This window comes from Thamnophis sirtalis, unplaced genomic scaffold (assembly GCF_051295495.1).
Source record: "Thamnophis sirtalis isolate CommonGarterSnake01/CBP01778 unplaced genomic scaffold, rThaSir2_p1.2 scaffold_3, whole genome shotgun sequence".
NCBI classification, from domain to species: domain Eukaryota; kingdom Metazoa; phylum Chordata; class Lepidosauria; order Squamata; family Natricidae; genus Thamnophis; species Thamnophis sirtalis.
In genome coordinates this window covers 17,819,041-17,841,733 of record NW_028261383.1, presented here as the reverse complement: position 1 = coordinate 17,841,733, position 22,693 = coordinate 17,819,041, and the positions used below count along the sequence as shown (strand labels likewise).

Below are 22,693 nucleotides of genomic sequence, written 5' to 3'. Positions count from 1 at the left end.
GGTCTTCATTTTACTGACCTTGGAAGTCTGAGTCAACCTTGCGCCCATCAGGATTGAACTGCAGGCTCTGCACAGAATTAGCTTGCAGATGGGAAAGACTTTTTGTGAAATGTGGACCCTTTCCATGAAAGAATCCAGAGGGGGGAGAAGATCCATGCATAGTGTTTGGAAATCAATCAACTGATTTTCCATAATGTGACCCACATCAGAGAAATGTCCTTAGGGACCAAAGTGTCCTTAATTTCTGTAAAGGGATATACTGTAATATGAAATGATATAACGGTATGGAATCCAAAAAGAACTCCAGTAAGGTCTGTGGAAAGAGATTGTGGTGAACAGTCTTTCTTTTTTCAGAGGTTTGCCATAGGAGAAACTGAATAAGTGTAATGATTTTGGAAAGAGCTCCGAGGATAGATATTTTTAATTCCAGAAGTATTATTTAATTAGGTCTGATTCTAGAAAATCTGTTCCTAAATTGTCCTGCTCTTTACTACAAAAAACTCAAAACAGTGTATCTGGTCAAATAGTTTTAGGTAGAAATAACTTGTGAAATGAGTTTGGGATCAGGCTTCCAAGCTTTGTAGAGAAGTGGTATATGTAAATTAAACTGGGTAAACATTTTAGCTCTTAATTGTATTGAAAATATTGGAATTTAAACACTAGTAAAGTATTTAAGCTGTGGGTTGCTTTTTTATATAATCTGATTTGCATAACTTATCTGATAAAAATCTTCCAAATGTTTACATGTACATATCTGCTTAGTTGAGTATTTCTCTGGTGCAAAATCTCATTAATCCCATTGAAAACAGAAAAGCAGTCAGTGAGTTTATGATTGCAACTGTTGCTTCTTTCTTTAATAATGGTTTTACTGATCCAATAGTGTTCCTAATGAGCATTAAAAAAGGGTGTTCAAGCTATTTCTTTTTATGTCCTCCTTTCCAATCGGTATATCTTGATCATAAACAAAAAATGGTTGTAGTTCAGGGATTGGCAAACTGCGGCTCTGGAGCTGCATGTGGCTCTTTCATCCCTCTGCTCTGGCTCCTTGCCACCAGTTGGTGCCACAGTCTTGAGAGAAGCTTCCAGTTGGGGGGGGGGGGGAAGGAAGCAGGGTGCACCAGGAGGACACTACTAGCAAGGGGCGGGTTTTCCACTTGGCTCCACAATTGATAGGTCTTTTGGTTAGGACAGGTAAAGGAAAAAGGATGCTGCACTAGGAGGAGGCTTATGGTGGGGGAATTGGACTTCCGGTTGGCTCCAGAATTGAATGAGAGGGCTTCTGGTTGTGGATCTCAGTGTTTTCCTTTCTGTGGGAAACAGGTCCAAATGACTCTTTGAGTGTTTAAGGTTGCCAACCCTTGAACTACAACCATTTTTTATTTATGATCAAGATATACCGCTCAACTCCAAGGAATTTTTTTTCCTATCTTGTATTGCCAACTCACTGGATTTCTCAAGGTTTTCAGTGGCACATTAGTGTCCTGGTATTAGTTAAAACAGATACCTGAATTTGTGACATCAAGGTGTTCAGAAAGCTTGATCCTGTTTACATTTTAGGGTATCATGGCATCGCAAACTTCGGAAAGCTGCCCTCACAATCTTTTGGAATGATTGTGACTTTGCACATTTTTTTCTCTCTACGTAGCTTTAACAAATCTTTCAGTATATCCTGCTTATTAAGGATATTTCTCATCTTTAATTGAAAGACTGAATTGGATGTATTTGTGCTACAAAAAAGCCAACACTGCATAAATAGGGCTGCATAAACAAAGGGATAGAGTCAAGATCACATGAAGTGTTAACACCACTTTATAATGTCGTGGTAAGGCCACTATTGGAATGCTGCATCCAGTTTTGGTTACCATGATATAAAAAAAGATGTGGAGATTCTAGAAAGAGTTCAGAGAAGAGAAACAAAGATGATTAGGGGACTGGAGACTAAAACATGAAGAACGGTTGCAGGAACTGGGTATGTCTAGTTTAATGAAAAGAAGGACTAGGGGAGACATGATAGGGGTGTTCCAATATCTCAGGGGTTGCCACAAAGAAGAGGGAGTCAAGCTATTCTCCAAAGCCAAGCTATTCGCCCTCAATGAAATCGAGTTTGACACCCCTTTCCTAATGGTTAAATCAGAAATAGCGGGTGGGAAGTTTGTAGTTTCACACAAGTGATAAAGTAGATTTATCTCAATTTAGTATTTCCTACCTGGTTTATCCAGGAAGGCTGACATGAGGGGGCCTTCAGAGGAGGTGTCAAAGATGCTTTTTTTCAAAAAGCAACTAGACTTTGTCCTTGAAGATGTTATGCTTTTCATCCAAGAAGCTTCTTCGGAATTGAAGCGAAACATCTTCAGGGAAAAACAACAAGAGTCCAGTTGCCTTTTGAGAAAGCACCTTTGGGACTGAGAATCTCCATAGGCCTTCAGAGAGGTATATATCCAACCAATATATCTACCCTGTCTTTCTCACTGCACAGTCTTCAGGGGTATTGTCACTTTTTTTTCCTAATTTGCGATTTACTTGGAGAGCTCTGGGCGGCGACTCGCCTCTTCCTCCTCTTCCCACAGTGACAGCCTCTTAAGGAAAGCCGGGCTGAGAGAGGAACCAGGCAAAGGGAGCTCCCATAACCAAGGAGAGGTAGAGCCAGTCCAGGCCAATCCTTTCAATGTTCTGCCACATGGAGGCTTCATCTGGGGAAACCTTGAAAGGACCACTGAAGCCAACAATCATGCCAGACAGACTGCCAAGAGGTGCCAATGTCAACAGAGACACTGACATACAACCATCCTACGAACTCCTCAGAATCCAAATCAACTGCACAGCTAACCAGAGATAGCACCGACTCTCAACCAACCCGCACAATTTTCCCACCAGAAGTTCACCTCCCAACGGCTGACCCAAGGTAATCTTATCGCAAGACCCCCTTATCACAGCTGACTCATCACAAGACCTGTCCCAAGATGCTCAACACACCTGAAGAAGCCCTTATAAACAGAACACTGACACTGATATTGCCAGACCAATTCTCGAATAACGCTCATCTGCCTGGAATCCACACTGTATATCGGACATTAACACAATTGAACAAGTCCAGAGGTATTTCACAAGAAGAGTACTCCACTCCTCTGCTCACAACACAATAGCTTATGCCACCAGGCTTGAAAATTTGGGCTTGGAGAACCTAGAACTACGCCGCCTACAGTCCAATCTAAGCATAGCACACAACGTTGTCTGCTACAACATCTTGCCTGTCAACGACTTCAGCTTCAACCTCAATAATACATGGGCAAACAATAGATACAAACTCAAGGTAAACCGCTCTAAACTCGATTGCAAAAAACACGACTTTAGCAACAGAGTGGTCAACGCCTGGAATGCTCTACCTGACTCCATTGTTACATCCTCTAACCTCCCCCTCACACCTTCAACCTTAAACTGTCTACCGTGGATCTCACCCCATTCCTAAGAGGTCCGTAAAAGGAAGTGTGCATAAGTGCGCCATTGTGCCTACCGTCCTTGTCCTACTCTCCCCATTTACTTGTACTCATTCCTTGTTCTTGTCCATGTTTATACTTATACCTGTTATCTAGTACATGTTCGACAAATTAAGTAAATAAATATAAATAAATATTTACAATACAATACAATTTCCCCTCAACTCTGCTGAAGATGTTACCTAGCTTGGTAATGAAATGTTCAGAAACCAACCAACAAGCTTGGTGAATGAACCTTTAACCTCAGGTTCCAATGTGCTGTCCCAACATGATAAACACCGAGATGAGGACTGGCTGGCTGCCTCCCCATCGCCCCAAGTGTGGCCATCATGTCTATCTTCCTTCTATTTTTCCTGTTTGAACCAGGGATCCTTAAATGCATTTTTAATGCAATGGAGCCCCCAAATGCCTCGATGGGGGCTGAAAGTGATTTTTAAAGGTGGGAGGATGCTGTTGGAAGAGGAGCAGAAGAGACCCTGTAAGAGAAGAGGGACTTACAAGGAAGACGCTCCAATTGGGAGTGGCCGAGATGGAGTTACTTAGGGAGGCACCATTGAGAGTAACTGATAGAGTGAAAAGAGGACTTTGAGGTCATCCCTACCCCACTGAGATTTTCCCACCAAGGTGAGTCAGTATCCCTCAGAGGAGCATCAGTTTCTCCCTGGCCAGGATATGAAATTTCTCACGTTACTGGGCTGAACCGGCTTACATCCCAGGATAAGAAGTACGGGATGTAAGATTATTCAAGAAGAGATCCAATTTAGAATTAAGGAGAAATTTCCTGACAGAAATTTCAGTGGAACAGTTTGTGTCCAGAAGTTGTGGGTGCTCCAATGCTGGAGGTTTTCATGAAGAGATTGGCAAAGCATTTTGATAGTATAGCTTGAGTAGGGGGTTAGATTAGAAGACATCCAAGAACCTTCCAACTGTTACTCTGCTCCCTTCTCCGACTTCACGACTGGAGGGGTGGGGAGCTGGACCAAGGGAAAGGGAGGAGCTGGAGCAGCCACATCCCTCTCCAAAATGCGTCTTTCTACCAGGGGTGAGAAAAGGTGAGGGGGAGGAGCCTTCCGCTGGAGGTTGGACTAGATGGCCTCTGAAGATCCCGCTTCCTGGGAAGAATGGAGTGCATGAAGCTGTAGAGCTCTATTTAGTAGAGTAGAATGGGATTTTTGCAGTATCCCTCCCCTGGAGTGGAGTGGGAATGGAGATTTTGCAGTATCCTTCCCCTGGAGTGGGATGGGAATGGAGGTTTTGCAGTATCCTTCCCCTGGAGTGGGATGGGAATGGAGGTTTTGCAGTATCCTTCCCCTGGAGTGGGATGGGAATGGAGGTTTTGCAGTATCCTTCCCCTGGAGTGGGATGGGAATAGAGATGTTGCAGTATCCTTCCCCTGGAGTGGGATAGGAATGGAGGTTTTGCAAGTATCCTTCCCCTGGAGTGGGATAGGAATGGAGGTTTTGCAGTATCCTTCCCCTGGAGTGGGATGGGAATAGAGATGTTGCAGTATCCTTCCCCCGGAGTGGGATGGGAATAGAGGTTTTGCAGTATCCTTCCCCTGGAGTGGGATAGGAATGGAGGTTTTGCAGTATCCTTCCCCTGGAGTGGGATGGGAATAGAGGTTTTGCAGTATCCTTCCCCTGGAGTGGGGAGGGAATGAGGATTTTGCAGCATCCTTCCCACGGCCACCAAGCCACGCCCACAGAACCCGTAATAAAAAAAATGAACTTCACCACTGCTCTAGGCTATAACATTTCAGATAAATGGTAAGTTTTGTCTGACCAAAATGGTAAGTTTCAGACTAATAGTATTAATTAGTATTTTCCAAGCCTTTTGAGCAACGTCTCTCCTCTCCGCAAAGGCTTCCCACCAAGAATTGGCACCGTCAGAAATCCCAGTCTCAAAAAAAAAACTGGGCGGAGGGGCGTCTGTCCGCAGATCCAGCCCCTGCGCAGGGATTGGCCAGGACGGCCTTTTCGAAGACGCCCACGCCCCGCCTCCAAAAGCTCAGGTTGTGCCCGGAGGCGCCGTTAGGGGGCGCTCACTGACTTGACTGCGCCCTGCTTCGCCCCGTCTGCTAAGCTGGGTAGGAGCGGCTGGCTGTGAGTTGTACCGTGGGAATTTCGGTGTAGAGGGAGATCGGGGCGAGGAGGGGGGGGGGGAATCCACCCGCCACCCGAAGGGTGAGAAATTGCCCCTCCCCGTTCTATTCTGTGCATGCAAGAGATGTAACAATGGGGTGGGGGAAGAAAGAGCTGTGGGGTGGGGTCGGGGTAAAGGGACTGCGCTGTCACATTGTGCATAAACCAGGTTTGCTTTTCAAGATTTCTAACAAGGAAGGAACCGGGAAATGGGGTTTCCTGCCTGGTGATCCCCCGCCCCTCTCTGCAAAAGGTCCCGTTTAAAGCTTTTTTGAGGAGGGGGTTTGGAAAGGACCAATTCTGTGCCTCGAATTGCTGGTGAGGATGTAAAGCCCCCTCCCGTTATTTTTCCGGCTGTAAGTGGGGCTCAGCTGCAGCTCTGCAGAAGACACCCACATCACACATCACACACACACACACACACACACAAACACACAAACACAGAGAATGAGGGTTGGTCTCCAAGGGGGAGGAGGGGATAAGACCCAGGAACACGGAGCCTGAAACGTCTTTCAATTTTTGTCCCCTCCTCCAGGTCGTTAACTTTATCCCGAATTAGAATTATGAAATTATAAATTATGAAACAAGAATCACAGTTTCTAAATGAGAACCATCCGTAATTCCTGAAGTTTCTTTTCTTTTTTCTTTTCTTTTTTTTTAACCACAGAGGCTCCTTGAGAGTTGAATGGCTTGAAAAAATCTTCTCCGGGATTCTCTGTGCAACTCCATCAGATCCCAAGACTGAGAACAGATTGAAAGAAACAACCACCACCTTTGGAGACCCAGAAGATTTCAGGGCCCTTATGCATTCCTGTCAGAGAAGACCGGAAATGGATGCAAACCAGCCAGCCTGGGAAAGAGTAGGAAAAAGCCCTACTGCTGCTCAGCTTGGGGAGATCTGGGCAGGAGCGCAGCAGAACATCCTGGAGGAAGCCCTCAGTTCTGAGATCCAGCACTGGCGCTTCAGGAACAGCCTCTTTCAGGAGGCCGAAGGACCACGAGAGCTTTGCAGCCGCCTTCACCGCCTTTGTTGGGGATGGTTGCAGCCCGAGAAGCACACCAAGGCTCAGATATTGGACCGGGTGATCTTGGAGCAGTTTCTGGCCGTCCTGCCCAGGGAGATGCAGCGCTGGGTGCGGGAGTGCGGAGCAGAGACCACGTGCCAGGCGGTGGCCCTAGCCGAAGGCTTCCTGCTGAGTCAGGTTGAGGAGGAACAAGGAGGGTACCAGGTGAGAGACACGCATCTTGGGAAATATGGAGCGATCTTAATGTAATTGAAATCTTAAATATCTCCCTAGGAATTTTGGGGATTAATAATGCGATGAGACAGTTGGAGAACCTTATAAGTGACATTGCTCTTGCGTTCTTCCAGACAACATCTTTGGAACAACTCTTCCATCGTCCTCTTCCATTTCAAATTATGGACGACACAAAAGGTCTAGCAATATTGTGGGGCAGGAAATGAAATTCCAGCTCTTAACTTTGCTTCTTTGTCTATGCTTCAGGTTCCGAGGTCTTTCCTGGAGACTGGTATCAACTGTCCTGAAGAAAAGGTGGATCCTGCAAATCCCTCTTACAGTCTGTGTCTCAGAAGGATTTCCAAGGTGGAAGGTCAATGCCAGGACAACTCAATAGGTAAGGGAAGATCCTTCTATATAATTGGAAGTTTTCCACGGAGATTCTGTTTGTTCTCCATTTTCTCTATCTTCTCGTGTGTAGTCATTGGACATTCTAGAACCGTGATGGCGAACCTATGTCACGCATGCCAAAAGTGGAATGCGGAGCTATGTCAGCTGACACGTTGTCAGCGTTCCAAGTATCATGTAGAATTAAATCAGAGTCCAAGGCAAAACGATCCTTAAAGTTCCAATTTAATAAATCAGACATCTTAGCACATCTGTGTAAATCCCAATTCTGGAAATTACATCAGAATCCCACCCAATTAAAATGATCTTGTCCCCACACCCACAATCCATCACATGGTCTAATCTTCTTCTTCCACGCTGGCATCTCCACCCAGCTGCTTCCATTCAGGTGTAAAAGTGCGGAGACAAAAGATGACCTTGGTCTTCTAGAAAAGAATGACAACAATACATTTCACAATCCTACTCCTTCTATTCCCCCCACCCATCAACTATACTAAAGAAACAGCATAATGAAATAAGAGAAAGTGTGGCAGGCCAAAATTCTAAAAGGAATATAATTGCAGGCCTGACACACGTGCGTGTCGCTCATTCCTTTTCCGGGTTTCTGGCGCTCATGCATGCACAACGATCAGCTGTTTTTTTGCATGTGTGGCAGTGCTAGAAACTGGAAGAGCTGGTCTTTCGGTTTCTGTTGTGCAAATGCACACCGGCCAGCTGATTCTTGCGCATGCATGCACACCAGTAACTGGAAGACTACATGGCCAGTGCGCTGGAAACCAGAAATTCATTTCCTGGCACACGCATGCCCATTTGGCAGCTAACCCCACACTCCCTTTTCAGCACTTGGGGCCAAAAAGGTTTGCCATCAGTGTTCTAGAAGGTGACCCAGCAACAAATTGTTAACTCTTCTTCATACTTGAAGGCTTAGGACTAGGGTTGACGTGATAACAGTATTCCAATATTTAAGTGACTGCCATGAGGAGGTCTATCTATTTCCAAAGCACTTGAAGGCAGGATAAAAAAGCAATGGATGGAAACTCATCATCCTACAAATAAGGAGGAATTTCCTGACAATTAGAACAATTAACCAGTGGAATGGCTTACCTCCAGAAGTTGTGGGTGCTCCATCAGTGGAGGTTGGTGGTGGCCTTTCATCTGAAAGGATATAGGCAGGGATGGCAAACAGGTGGCACGCGGAGCCATTTGTCAGGGCACGCAAGGCGTTGCCCTGTCAGCTGGCCAGCACGCATGCACGCGCTGGCCAGATAACTTTGGTCTTTTTTTGAGGCCATTTTTCACCCTCCCCAGGCTCCAGAGGCTTTATAGGAGCCTGTGGAGGGCGAAAACAGCCTCTCATCCACCCCAAGGCCCTCCGGAGGCTTCAGGAGTTTCCCTGAAGCCTCCAGAGTGCAAAAAAATGGCCCTATGGGCAAACTGGAAGTTTGGGAACTGACTTCTGGTTTGCTCGTAGGGCCAGTTTTAGTCCTCTGGAGCCTTCAGGGACCTTCAGGAGGCTTCCCTGAAGGCTTTGGAGATTAAAACTGGCCTTATGAGCAAACCGGAGGTCGGGCCGATTATCATCCTCTGGAGCCTTCGGGGAAGCCTCCTGAAGGTCCCTGAAGGTTCTGGAGGACTAAAACCAGCCCTACGAGCAAACCAGAAGTCACTTCCTGTTTGCCCGTAGGGCTGGTTTTTTGCCCTTTGGAGGCTTCAGGGAAGCTCCTGAAGCCTCCAGAGGGCCTCCGGGGGGTGCAGGGGAGGCTGTTTTCGCCTTCCCCAAGTTCCTATAAAGCCTCTGGAGCCTGGGGAGGGCAAAAAAAGCATGCCAAAAATGTGGGGGAACACTGGTCATGCGCGCATGCATGCTGGGGTTGTGTGCATTGCATTATGGGTTTGGCACACCCGTGCACGACCCCCCCTGCACTCCCCCCACTTTTGACACACAAGCCAAAAAATGTTCGCCATCACTGGTATAGGGTCTCCCCCTTGTACAGGAACGTGGACTAGAAGACCTCCAAGGCTCTTTTCAACTCTGTTATTTTAATGTCCCACAAAAGAAATTCGTTCCTTTCACTCCACATACTACCTCTCCTTGATCCCCGTTTGCCTTCTAGGGATTTCCTGGGTTTCATTCTGGCTTATCTATCCTGAGATTCTTCTCTCTATTCTCAGAGACAAGAACAACCTTTGGTCTTTTTTGATAGGTGATTTTGAGTAAATTCTCACACATCTCCCCGCTGGATCATCTTCAATACCACCTCTCCTTTGTGGCATGTTCCTTCTCTTCTTTCATTCTTGGGTCCAAAAACGGAGCCCATGAAAGGCCATGGAAGGCTGAGGTTAGGATAGAGCAGGGGTGTCAAACAACTCGCGTTGTCATGTCGTCATCACATGACTTCCTCCTCCTCCGCTAAACTAGGGGTAGGCGTGGCCAGCACATGATGCATCTGGCCTGTGGGCCGCGGGTTTGACACCCCTGGGATAGAGAAATGGGGGTGTCCTCCACAAGACAGGAAGAAGTCATGCCTTTAGACTACAAAATGTGGAATTAATCTCTTTCTTGCTTCCATCTAATTTTTCTCCTTCCCAGGGAACAAAATGGAATCACTGTTGTTCATCGGTTCCTCTCCTTGTACTGGTGGAACTGATGGATCTCCAGGGCAGGTAAGAAAGAAAAGACCTGGAGGTAATATTGGGGGGCAGTTGGAAACTGCTTTGGGATCATTTGAGGTCTCAGTGTATAATATTACTTTTCATATATATTGTCAGCGTTCCAAGTATCATGTAGAATTAAATCAGAGTCCAAGGCAAAACGATCCTTAAAGTTCCAATTTAATAAAGCAGACATCTTAGCACATCTGTGTTAATCCCAATTCTGAAAATGACATCAGAATTCCACCCAGTTAAAAGTTCATGATCTTGTCCCCACACCCACAATCCATCACATGGTCCAATCTTCTTCTTCCATGCTGGCATCCACACCCAGCTGCTTCCAGTCAGGTGTAAAAGTGCGGAGACAAAAGATGACCTTGGCTTCTAGAAAAGAATGATAACAATACATTCCACAATCCTACTCCTGTCTATTTCTCCCTCCCATCAACTATACTAATGAAACAGCATAATGAAATAAGAGAAAGTGTGGCAGGCCAAAATTCTAAAAGGAATATAATTTCAGTCTTGACAGATATGCAGGAATTAGTTATGACCAGTCTAGAGAAAAGAAGGACTAGAGGGACATGATGGCAGTATTCCAGTGTTTGAGGGGCTGCCAGAAAGAAGAGGGGGTCAACCTATTTTCCAAAGCACCAGAAGGCAGGACAAGAAGCACCAGATGGAAATTAATCAAGGAGAGAAGCAACCTGGAACTAAGGAGAAATTTTCTAACAGTGAGGACAATTAACCAGTGGAACAGTGTACCTTCAGAAGTTGTAGGTGCTTCATCACTGGAGGCTTTTAAGAAAAAGACTGGACAGTCAGCTGTCTCAAATGGTATAGTGTCTTTTGGTTGGATTAGAAGACCCCCCCCCCCAAGGTGCCTTCCAGTTCTATTCTGATGATTATTGATATACTACTATTCCAGAGCAATGGTGAAATTCATTTTTTTTTTCAAATTACCAGTTCTGTGGGCATGGCTTGGTGGGTAAAGCAGGGGAAAGATATTCCAAAATCTCCATTCCCACCCCATTCAAGGGCCAGCCAGAGGTGGTATTTGCCCGTGGCACGACATAACCGCGAACGTCAAAAGCACGCCGACAACACCGTGGCGCTAAAACCGCGATGTCAAAAGCACGCCGACAACAGCGCGCCGACAACAGCGCGCCGACAGAAGTACAATTTAACTTAAGGTAAGGTTTAGGACTAGGTTTAGGGTTAGGTTTAGGGTTAGGTTTAGGGTAGGTTTAGTGTTAGGTTTAGGGTTAGGTTTAGGGTTATTTTTAGGGTTATGTTACAGCACGCTTCTGTCGGCGCGCTGTTGTCGGTGCGCTGTTGTCGCGCGGTTTTGACGGTGCGGTTTTGTCACCGCGCTTTAGTCACACGCGCTTTAGTCTACCACGGTTTTGTGGTGGAACCGTATTTGCCAGTTCTCCAAACTACTCAAAATTTCAGCTACCAGTTCTCCAGGACCTGTCAGAACCTGCTGAATTTCAACCCTGTTTCAGAGCATTGTGAGATGGGGAAAATTAGGATTCAAATTAATGGTCAGTCAGTTCGGCCCACTTCTCAAGGCTGTTTTGGAAATGGATTGCATTCTTTTGTAGTTATATACTGCTGGGCTCAACCCAGTGATGAAATTCAGCAAGTTCTGGAAAAGCTGTAGCGGAAATTTTGAGTAGTTTGGAGAACCGGCAAATACCACCTCTGGCTGGCCCCGCCCCATCTATTATTTGCCTCCTGAGTCCCAGCTGATCAAGAGGAAATGGGGATTTTGCAATATTCTTCCCCTGCCATGCCTACCAAGCCACGCCCACAGAACTGGTAGTAAAAAAAATTGCATTTCACCACTGGCTCAATCATGTGTCCATGTAGTTCACATTTTAAATCAGGCAAAACAATCGGAACCTCTGGGATATCCTTCATTTGGGGAAGGCCAGTAAAGAGGTTGCGAATGTAATTTGCAAAAATATGGTAGAATAAAAGATTTACACTGGGAGTCATTCCTTCTTTTCAAGATGTTAATAGCTTTCTTTTCTGGGATTTAAGGAAGTTCACCAAAATGGATAAAGAACAAAGACATCCCTGGCTCTAACTTGGCTTGTAAAAACTGAATCCAGGGCAGTTTTGTGGTGCATTACAGAAGTAGTTTTATGTTGGCTTTTCACGGGTTTTTCAATTGTTTTGCCTAGGAAAGACATAAGAGGGGTTAGCTAAGGGTCCGTCATCCTGTGATTAATCAGGACTGAACCTGCTTACCTGAGAAGATCAGCTGTGAGCACCTGATTAATTTACCATAATAACATGAAATTAGGAATACAATTACTACACATATAACCATTTTCATGGAGGCTTTAGGAAGAACCTGCTGCTCTTCAGCGCCTAGATCAGGGGTGGGGAACTATGGCATTTTATGACTTGTGGACTTCAACTCCCAGAATTCCTGAGCCAGTCATGCTGACTCAAGAATTCTGGGAGTTGAAGGCCAGAAGTGATAAAGGGGCCCTTAGTTCCCCACCTCTGGCCGAGATGGAGACAGTGTTTTGTGTACCCTCCCCAAGGTTGGGTCGCTGCCAGTTTTGCTACCGATTCGCAATCTGCACACCAGACGCATGTGCGTGCACTGTTCAATGTAAATTGTTCTTCACGCATGCAAGCCAACCCTCCCATCCACAGTCACTCATCTTAACAGGTTCAGTTGTACCCTGTTGTCCCCCAGCCATACTCCCAACCTCCAAGCATCATGAGAACACATTTACAACATCACTTACTTCACCCAGGACAGAGATGCACACTTGGGTATCATCTGCATACTGATGATACCTCATCCCATAGCTACAGGTGATCTCACCCAGCAGCTTCAAAGAGATGCAAAAAGAACAACAAAGGGAGCATTGAGCCCTGCAGCACCTTACAAAGCAGGATCACAGGCTGGACCTCTCTATTGATTGGGATCAGTCCCAGATGAAGACTGATAAATCAGCACAAAACTGTGCCACTCATTCCCAACTCAAGTCAACTCAAAAAGTTACCACGGTTGATGGTTTCAAAAGCTGCCAAGAGGTCAAGATTAGCTATGTTGGAGGCACTATCCCCATCCCGCTCCTGCCAGAGATCATCCAGAACAGAGTTGGGTTGCTTCCAGTTCGATCCAGATCAGACAAACTGGTAGTGGGGGCAGCAGAAGGCTTCACCCACCCGCCCGGACATGAGCACGAGTGAACTGGTAGCGCCGGGATTTGCAACCCACCTCTGATCCAGAAACATAACTAATGTTGGTTTTGATTCTGCTCCTTCCTCATCTAGGTTCCTGTGTCCTTTGGGGAGGTGGCCATCCATTTCAACAGTGAAGAGTGGTTGCTTCTTGATCCCAGCCAGAAAGCCCTGCATGAAGAAGTCATGTTGGAAACGCCTAGGATGGTGGCCTCTTTAGGTAAGGGTTCCTCTAGAAGAACATTGTCACATTGAAGAGTCACTAGATGGCTTATTTATATATTAGGAAATGATGTTAAAATGACTTCTCTTTTTTTCTTATATTAATTCCTCCACTGTTGTCTAAGTACCACAGCTAGAAGAAAGAGGTTAGTCTGATGTCCAGTCACTCTAGAAAGGGTTGGTATGCAGTCGTAGGATGTTCTTTGGGCCCCGTGAGGTGCTTAATAATAATAATCAAGGAGAGGATGTTTTTTGCTTATTTCACAAGCCCTAATCAGCACCATATTTCCTCTTACAATAATATTGAAATGAGGTGTATTGTCAGCCCTGGAGCCATCTTTAGCTTGGAATCTTCAGGGCCGCCAGAGCGGTGGATGGGCAAGCTGTGGGAACAGGAGGGGTGTGTAGAGACAGTATGGGGTGTATAGCCATAACATTTTCCCCTTGGGAGTCACGGACATTCAGCCTGCACCTGGGGAGGTGTGACTGGGAGTCAGCTACAGTTGGGACAGTGACCTGATTGTACCATGTGACGCCCATGTGAATGCAGGGGAAGGAAATTTGACTTTACTTTGGGTGGGGAAAACCCCGGGGGTTTCAGATTCAGGTTTTCCCAGATGTGTCAATATGAATGACATTTCTAATAAATTCAAGCTTTGAGGAAAATGCCTGCCTTAGAGTTCTGAATTCATTGGGGATGTTACTTGAAACGCTGATATGTATATTGTGTCATTGGATGCAACCTACCATATTTTTTCAGAGTATAAGACACACCTTTTTCCCCCCAAAAAGAGGATGAAAATCTGGATGCGTGTTATACACCGAATACGGCATTTTTAGCCTCCTGAAACCCTGCTCCCTTTGCAAAACTGGTAGTCCATAGCCTTTAGGAGGCTTCCAGAGTGCTCATGGGGGTTGGGGAGGGCAAAAATGAGTGAAAAACAGGCCGTTTGTTTGCTCATTTGTCCCCCCCCAACCCCCAGGAACACTCTACAAGCCACCTAAAGACTATGCATGCCCTTTTTTGACCCCAAAACGAGCCTATTTTTGCAAAAAAAGGGGCTGTTTTGGGGGGGTCTGCAGAGTGTAAAAACTTTTGTTTTTAATTTGCTTCTTCAAAATCTTGGTGCGTCTTATGCTCTGGTGCATCTTATACACTAAAAATATGGTAGGTACATCATGTTTTGACTATGTGTGTTTATTACATCATGATGTTAAGATCTGAGCTGCAGAGCACTGTATAGGTTGTTGTTATCATGTTGTTTTAAATTGCTGTAAACCATCCAGAATTACATGAGATAAGCACTCATGTCAACCTTTTTAATTAATAAATAATATTCATGCTGTCCTTTACCCTGCTGCTCCCCTGCAATTGCCAAAGAATAGATACAGACTAGATCACGGGCATCAAACTTGCCACAGCATGTTGCCGTCATGCGATATTTTGGGACGTTTTTCCCCTGCGCAGAGCTGGGGTGGGTGGGGCCTGCATGTGACGCATCCGGCCTGCAGGCCATCAGTTTGACACCCTTCGGTTAGAGACTTTCATGGGGAAAACCAGTGGTATGTGGAAGACTTTTCTGATTTCTTTTTTTTTCTCCCCCCCCTCAAGCATTTGATGAGCCAGATACTGAAAATTACCAAGAGCCAGGTGTGGTGCCATCACAAATAATCAAAATTGAAATACAAGGGGACACATCTGCAGATAAGTGTGAAAAAGGAAGATATAAGGAAAACCAATCTTACAATTGGAGAGGAAAATCCATTCTTGAATGCACAGAAATGGATAATTTCCTGACCCAACAGGATTGTAAAGAAAGCAGGGTGGATGTCAAGGAAGCGATGAAATACTTCAAGCAAAGCCCAACTTCAGTAACCAGTGCAAGACTGGAAAAGACTGGAAAAAGTTTCAGCAATAACAATAACATTATTCCCCATAAAATGATCCATGCAAGGGAGAAGCCCTATAAATGTGTGGACTGTGGAAAGAGTTTTAGGTGGAGAGGTAATCTAACTACCCATATAAAGATCCATTCACGGGAAAAACCCTATAAATGCACAGACTGTGGAAAAAACTTCAGCATGAACAGTTCCCTTACTTCTCATAAAAGGATCCATACAGGGGAGAAACCGTTTCAATGCACAGTGTGTGGAAAGAGCTTCAGTTTGAACAGGTGCCTTGTTTCTCATAAAAGGGCCCATTTAGGATTGAAACTTTATATATGCCATGAATGTGGGAAAAGTTTTATTTTGAGCAGCTCCCTTACTAATCACATGGGTACTCATACCAAAGAGAAACTATATCACTGTACTGACTGTGGGAAAACCTTCAGGTGGAAAAGTCACCTTACTTCCCATGAAAGGATGCATACAGGGGAAAAACCATATGAATGCAAGGACTGTGGAAAAAGCTTCAGTATGAGTAGTTCTCTAACTTCTCACAAAAAGATACATACGGGAGAGAAGCCCTATCAATGCATATTATGCGGGAAGAGCTTTAGGTTAAAAGGTCATCTCACTTCCCATAAGAGGATGCACACGGGGGAAAAACCTTATCAGTGCATGGACTGTGGAAAGAGCTTCAGTATGAGTAGTTCTCTTACTTCTCATAAAAGGATTCATACAGGAGAGAAACCTTACCAATGCTTGGAATGTGGGAAGAGCTTCAGCAAAAGCAGTATTCTTAATTCCCATAAAAGGATCCACACAGGAGAAAAACCCTATAAATGTCTGGATTGTGGAAAGAGCTTTAGCAACAGGAATCATCTGACCTCTCATAAAAGGGTCCACACAGGAGAGAAACCCTTTAAGTGCACAGAGTGTGAAAAGAGCTTCAGTTATAGTGATTCCCTTGCTTCTCATAAAAGGATCCATACAGGAGAGAAACCTTACAAGTGCTTGGAGTGTGGAAAGTCCTTTATTCAGAGCAGTCACCTTACTTCCCATAACAGGATGCACACAGGGGAGAAACCATATAAATGCATGGAGTGTGGACGGGGCTTTAGCAGCAGCAGTTCCCTTATTTGCCATAAAAGGATCCATTCGGGATTGAAACCTTATATATGCAAGGAATGTGGGAAGAGTTTTATTTCAAACAGCTCCCTTACTAATCACATTAGTAGCCACATAACTGAGAAACTGTATCAATGTACAGAGTGCATGAAAAGCTTCAGGTGGAAAAGTCAACTTATTTCCCATAAGAGAATACATACAGGGGAAAAACCCTATCAGTGCATGGATTGTGGAAAAAGTTTCAGTCTGAACAGTTCCCTTACTTCTCATAAAAGGATCCATACGGGAGAGAAACCATATAAATGCATAGAGTGTGGGAAGAGCTTCAGCAAAAGCTGTAACCTTACTTCCCATATAAGGATCCACACAGGAGAGAAACCCTATCAGTGTACAGAGTGTGGAAAGAGCTTCAGTTTGAACAGTTCTCTTACTTCTCATAAAAGAATCCACACAGGAGAGAAAAAAATATATATTAATGACGCGTGGAAAGAACTTAATGTGGAACAATCAACTTATTTCCCATAAAAGGACCCATATAGGGAAGATGCCTTTAGCGATTAAAGTGTCCTTAGTTCCTGTGAAATCATTCATTGTGATATCAAACATGCACTGTAAAGACATGGAATGCAGAGGACTTCAATCAAGATTTTTTAACTGATTTATCTTAAAAGGCACGATTTGAAGGAAATAGGATGATGTAAGCAAAGTAGTGTGAGAAGTGCTTTAAAGGTTTTTTTTAATTGTTCCTTTGAGATACCATATTTTTGGATTATAAGACACACCGGTGTATAAGACGCACCAAGATTTCAAAGAGCTAAGTTAGGAAAAAAGTTTGTGTCCTCCCCGGCCCCCAGGAGCACTCTGCAGGCTTCAGCAGAGCTCGGGGAAGGGAAAAATGCCCCAGTTTTTTGCCAAAAAGGGGGCATTTTTTCCTTCCCCCAGTCCTGCTGAAGCCTGCAGAGTGCTTCTGGAGGGTGGGAGAAGGCAAAAAGGAGGCTTCGGAAGGTCAAAAATAGCTGTATTAGTGTATAAGACACACCAACATTTCCTTACTCTTTTTTTGGGGGGGGGGGAGAGGAATGTGTATCTTATACTCCAAAAAATACAGTAGTTCTTTTGTAGGATTTTTGGCAATGTTTTTGGAAGTGGTTTGCCATTACCATAGGGCTGAGAGAGTGACTGGCCTAAGGTTTCTGCTGAGTTTATGCTTAAGGTGAGAGTTCTCTTAGCTCCTGTGAAAGGAGCCACACAGGAAAAACCTAGAAATGTGTGTCTGGAAGAGAGTTTGTAGAGTAGCAGTCTTATTTTCCATGAAAGGGGAAACTATATAAATTTAAGAAATGTAGTAACAATTTCAGTACTCTTATTTGCAGAAAAAGTTTCATGCAGGAGAGACAGTACAGTATGGATGTATGTATGAAATACATAGAAAATCACCTGTTGATCTGTCTTACTTCCAAGAAAAGGATCCGCTTTAAGGATGCAGGCATACAAGGTTCCTATGAAAAGAGATTGAGGTAGTCTTCCTTCGTTTGGAAGATCTCCACAGGAAAAACTGAATAAATGGAAATAGCTGCCAGGATATATGTCTTAATTCCAGAGATATTACCTCCTAGTTATGTCTGGCTCATGAGAATCTGTTATTAAAATGTCCCATTCATGACACCAAAATCTCTGCCTGATCATATGGGTTTATCTAGGCAGAAGCAACATCTGAACCAAGTCTGGGATCAGGCTCCAAGCTTTGTGGTGAGCTGTGCAAGCAAAGGTGGGGAAAACTTTTGTGCATTTTAGCTGTAACTACTGAAAATACCTGCTTTCCTTAAACACATAACAAAGTATAAGCTTTGTTTTAAAAGCAGTGAAAATCTCTCCCAAATGTTTATATGACTGTTTACCTTAGTAGATCTCTGGGTGCAAAATCACATTAATCCTGCTGAAAACAGACAAGCAGTTTATGCCTCTTTACTTTGAAAATGGTTTATTGATTCCACAGTGTATCATTTGAGCAATATTTTTAAATAAAGGAGCGAGTTCAACCGAATTGTTTCTTCGTATGTCTTCAGTTCTGAGCAAGGCAACCAGAATATTTTCATCTGTTATGATGAAGAAATAACATTCAGCTAAAAGGGAGTTCTTTATGGATTTTTTTGGTGTTATATTCCAGAACTACTGTGTTTCTCAAGGGCTTTGATGTCGCTTTAGTGCCTCTGTATTAGTTAAGGTGGATTCCTGAATTTGTGATATCAAGATGATCAGAAAAGTCAATCCTATTTGAAGTTTGAGAGGACTAGGCCATTACAAACCTGAGAAGCCTTGTCTGACATGATTTTGTCTGTGCTTTTAATTTTAATGTAGATTTTTTAAAAAAAGTTTCTGTATATCCTGAGTATTAATTATATTCCGCTTTTGAAGGAAATTATTTGGAACAGTTGTGCAGTGTAAATGTTGTAAATGTAACGTACACCGAACGAAGCTAAAAGAAAAAAGTTTAATGTGTTCCAAAGGTGCTTTTTCAGAAGGCAACTGGACTTTCTTGTTTTTTCTTTGAAGACATTTGACTACTCATCAAAGAAGTTTCATCAGCTCTGATAGGATAGTGGAGGATGGAAGAGTTTATGCGCCTTCAAGACAGCTGGCCATTTGCATCCTTTTAGAGGTCATTGAAACACTTGGAGGTTTATCTCTGTCCTTAGGGTCAACTGACTGGTGCTCCTGGTAGTGTAGTGCTCTAGTAAAGTAGTTCTCCAGACTACAAGAACCAGAAGCACCACTCAAGTGGCCCTGAGGACACAGATAAATCTCCAAGTGCTTCAAAGACTATCTAAAAGGATGCTGCGGCTTTTTCACACTTCTGATGGGCCGCTCATGCTTGTAGCTGAATGGGAAGAAGAAACACCGGACAAATCCTTCTTGTGATGAACTCTGGCCCCGAGCAATGCCCGGGAGAGCCTTTTTATTAGTCCCAAACAAAGGAAAGGTGTATACAATATTACATCAACAAGCACATGACTAAATAATCCAATGATAAATATACAGCGTGGCAAAAAGCTTCGTCTCTGGGCAAAAGAGGGGGTGCGTGGCAAGGGGGGCTGCTTCTTCCCCCCGGCAGGAGAAGAGAGATAAGGAATAGGGAGGGGGAAGGGAGGAAAGTGAGCAGCTCCGCATTCCTGTCTTTGAAGTGCTAACTGCTACTTTGAAGTGCTAACTGCTAGATAAATGCTGGTACAGAAAGGCACACTAATTAATCAAGAATGTTTTTGTTAGTATCCATCTTTGGCCTATATTTTCCAGACAGCCTTGGCCGTCCTATATACAGAGATAGCAATGGGTCTCAACATCTCCTCATTTTTGTTTTAAAATGAGAAGGAGGAAAGCAAACATATCAAAATGCAGATTCTTCATCATCACTGGTTATAGCAAACACCTTTACAAACGAATTGTTGTCCAACTCATGGTCGTCCTCAGCGTCCAGAAGGGACTTAGTTTCGTGGATAAGCACGTTCTTCCTAGCTGAGGAAAAAAGGCCTTTGAATAGCTGAAATAGGGAGGGTAGGCATTGAATGCAGCAGCAAAGGGACACGAGCGCTACTATAATACATATAATGGAGGAAAAAATGCTTCTTAACCAGGAGCCATCCGGTAGCCAGGACCACAGACCATCCCACCAGGCTGGCAGGACGTCTTCTCGAATCTGGGAAGCCAACTCCTTTAAGGAACTGATCTGATGCTTAACCAATTGAGAGGTGTCTGACAGGTTAAAACAACACATGTTTTTGACAGATTCACAGCCTAGATGATGTACCAGTAACAGAAAATCAATGGCAGCACGGTTGTCTAAGACAGCATGTCTGATCTCTGCCTGTTCCATATTCAAGGCAGCTATGGCTGCAGATGTGATGTTTATAGTTTTTGCAAGGGAACAGGCAATGCGATGGGCTGTCCTGTGGTTATGCATTGCTAATGCCGGAACACCAACTATAGAGGTAGCAAGGGAAAGATATTCAGCCTCGTTAAAAAGATTAATTGAGCTGTCACATGTTTCATCAAGGACTACCGACCTCTGTGGTCGTGAAGTGAGGTCCTGTTTGGTTGGTAGAACCGCAGTGAGGCGACTCAGACAGCAACGTGTATCTGATAGATTAGCAGGTATGTAATTAAAAGTTTTTTGACCACATGTGAAAAACCAACCAGCAGGAAGCAGAACGTGAGCCCGGTTATAGGAAATGTTCTCGTAGGTGGAACAGTTGGCGGGAAAGATTCCCGTGGGCATACAGGATTGTGTGAGAGAAGCAGTACAATTTTGAATGCGTGCACATGTAACGTTGGGTCCACTAGCTACAAAGGGTGTGGTGAGAGACATGGCATCAGCTGGGAGCCGTCTTGTGAAAGGGCCCCACACCATAGAGTCACCGTAATTAACTTCCTTCCTTTTTTTAAACATTGCTAGCTGGGTGTCTTTTAAAATAACAGAAAGAGGTGTGCAAACTGGTATTAAACAATTCCCTAATAACATGTTCAGGTCCACAGCTTCGCTTAGGCAAAAATTGGATACGTTTGCCTGTTCTGCCAAACGCATCCACAGGTTGTATGTCATTCGAGTGTGCAGACTGTGAGAAGCAGCTGACCTTTTCACCCTGTGTGTGAGAGATCTAGTAGGCACATATAATGGTTCCTGTAACTTGTAAGAGGCACGATGGGAAATTTCACAGCGTATAAAAAGTGCAAGCAATACTAAAACTATGCCACACAGTGAAAAAATAACATAATGATATGAGAAAGTTCTAAAACTAAAAGGTTTCATACACTCCTGCCACCGCGACAGGGGATAACCTGGAGGTCTTCTTCGAAATAAGGGACATCCTTCTGGTGGTGAATACGGTGGAGGGTGTCCTTCCCCGTTTTCCTGGTCGGGGCAGGAAACAGCCTCTGTGTTCTCATATGGTGGAGGGTGTCCAGGCCTGTTCTCCAGGTCAGGCCAGGAGGCAACCTCCACAAGCTGTACCTCATTTGGGGACTGACGGACGATCGCCATCCCTGGAAGTGTGTGGTGATGATTTAGGAAGAAAAGGTCTTACGTGTCTTCCTGGCACCCAGAGCACCTTGTCTTTTAGTTGAATGGCAGCGTAGCCCCGTCCCCAAGTGATCAGGTCAGCAGGTCCTCGCCACGTCAGGTCAGGCAGGCAGCGATAGTAGACAGGTGGACGGGGGGTGTCTGCAGTAGGTGGAGCTGCAAAATGACGAGTCGCTGCTGAGGATGGTGGGCTGCCGGTAAGATTTAAAAAATTCAGGGTATAAAGGCAGAGGTTAAGCGTGTCTTGCACTGCTGGGAGGCCAGGGGGTATTTTTCCCCTATTGCCAATATATCTGTCCAGGGCATGTTTTAATGTCTGGTTGGCGCGCTCAGCCAACGCCTGACCCTGGCTGTTATAAGGAATGCCAAATTTATGTACAATGCCCCATTGGTTACAAAAGGCAGCGAAGGCTGCACTTGTGTAAGCAGGGCCATTGTCTGTTTTTAATTCTTTTGGGCGTCCCAGCGATGCAAAGGTCCGAATACAATGATTAATAACATGTTTGGTGGCTTCGCCCCTTTGGGGGGATGCCATAATGTAGCCTGAATACGTGTCAATGGAAACATGTAAATTTTTCCAAGGGGCAAATTGAGGATATTGAGTAATATCCATTTGCCAAATCTGGCAACACTCTGTCCCCCTGGGGTTTACCCCCATAGGGAGAGAGTTTGCATGCCGGCTACAGGAAGGGCACTGCTGAATAATAGCAGAAGCCTCATTTGCAGTAATGCCAAATTGTTTCATGAGCGCTTTCTTGTTCTGATGAAAGTAAGAATGACTCTCCCATGGAGTGGGAGCTGTCAAGGTTAAAAGAGAAGAAGAGTTGGCAGCAGCCGCTGCCGCAGTGTCGGCCACATCATTGCCTTCCTGGAGAGGCCCAGGGAAGGGCTGATGGCTTCGGATGTGGGAAACATGAAAAAAGTGGGTGCGGGCAGAAATTAACTTCTGCAAAGATAAAAAGAGCGAGAGTAATTGTGGTTCCAATGAGGGAGAAAGATAGGCCTCATAAATTGATTTCACAATCTGAGTTACATAGAGGCTATCCAAAATCAAGTTAAAGGGTGTATTTGGAAAAGTTGAAAAAGCCAAAATGGAGGCAGCAAGCTCCGCACGCTGTGCAGAAGTCTGCGGGGGGGTGATTTTTGTACACCACCGACCATTCTCCTGCCAGGCACAAGCACCATAGGTTTTGCTTCCGTCAGCAAAAATAGTCATGGCCTGAGGAAGTGGGAGGGGGG

At 44.7% G+C, this 22,693-nt stretch overlaps 2 protein-coding genes across 2 annotated transcripts; one reads left to right on the top strand and one right to left on the bottom strand.

Moving 5' to 3' along the window:
• Nucleotides 1–6,309: 6,309 nt before the first annotated feature.
• LOC106546993 (uncharacterized) lies at nucleotides 6,310–18,424 on the top strand. The gene is made up of 5 exons (XM_014064009.2): nucleotides 6,310–6,864; nucleotides 7,141–7,270; nucleotides 9,872–9,945; nucleotides 13,240–13,366; nucleotides 14,981–18,424. Exons 1-5 carry the CDS (start codon nucleotides 6,439–6,441, stop codon nucleotides 16,903–16,905), a joined length of 2,682 nt encoding a protein of 893 aa, XP_013919484.2. The 5' UTR covers nucleotides 6,310–6,438; the 3' UTR covers nucleotides 16,906–18,424.
• Nucleotides 18,425–19,290: 866 nt separating this feature from the next.
• LOC148047326 (uncharacterized) lies at nucleotides 19,291–21,714 on the bottom strand. Its single transcript, XM_087711502.1, has one exon. The coding sequence runs from the start codon at nucleotides 21,413–21,415 to the stop codon at nucleotides 19,766–19,768; it is 1,650 nt and encodes a 549-aa protein (XP_087567628.1). The 5' UTR covers nucleotides 21,416–21,714; the 3' UTR covers nucleotides 19,291–19,765.
• Nucleotides 21,715–22,693: the final 979 nt, after the last annotated feature.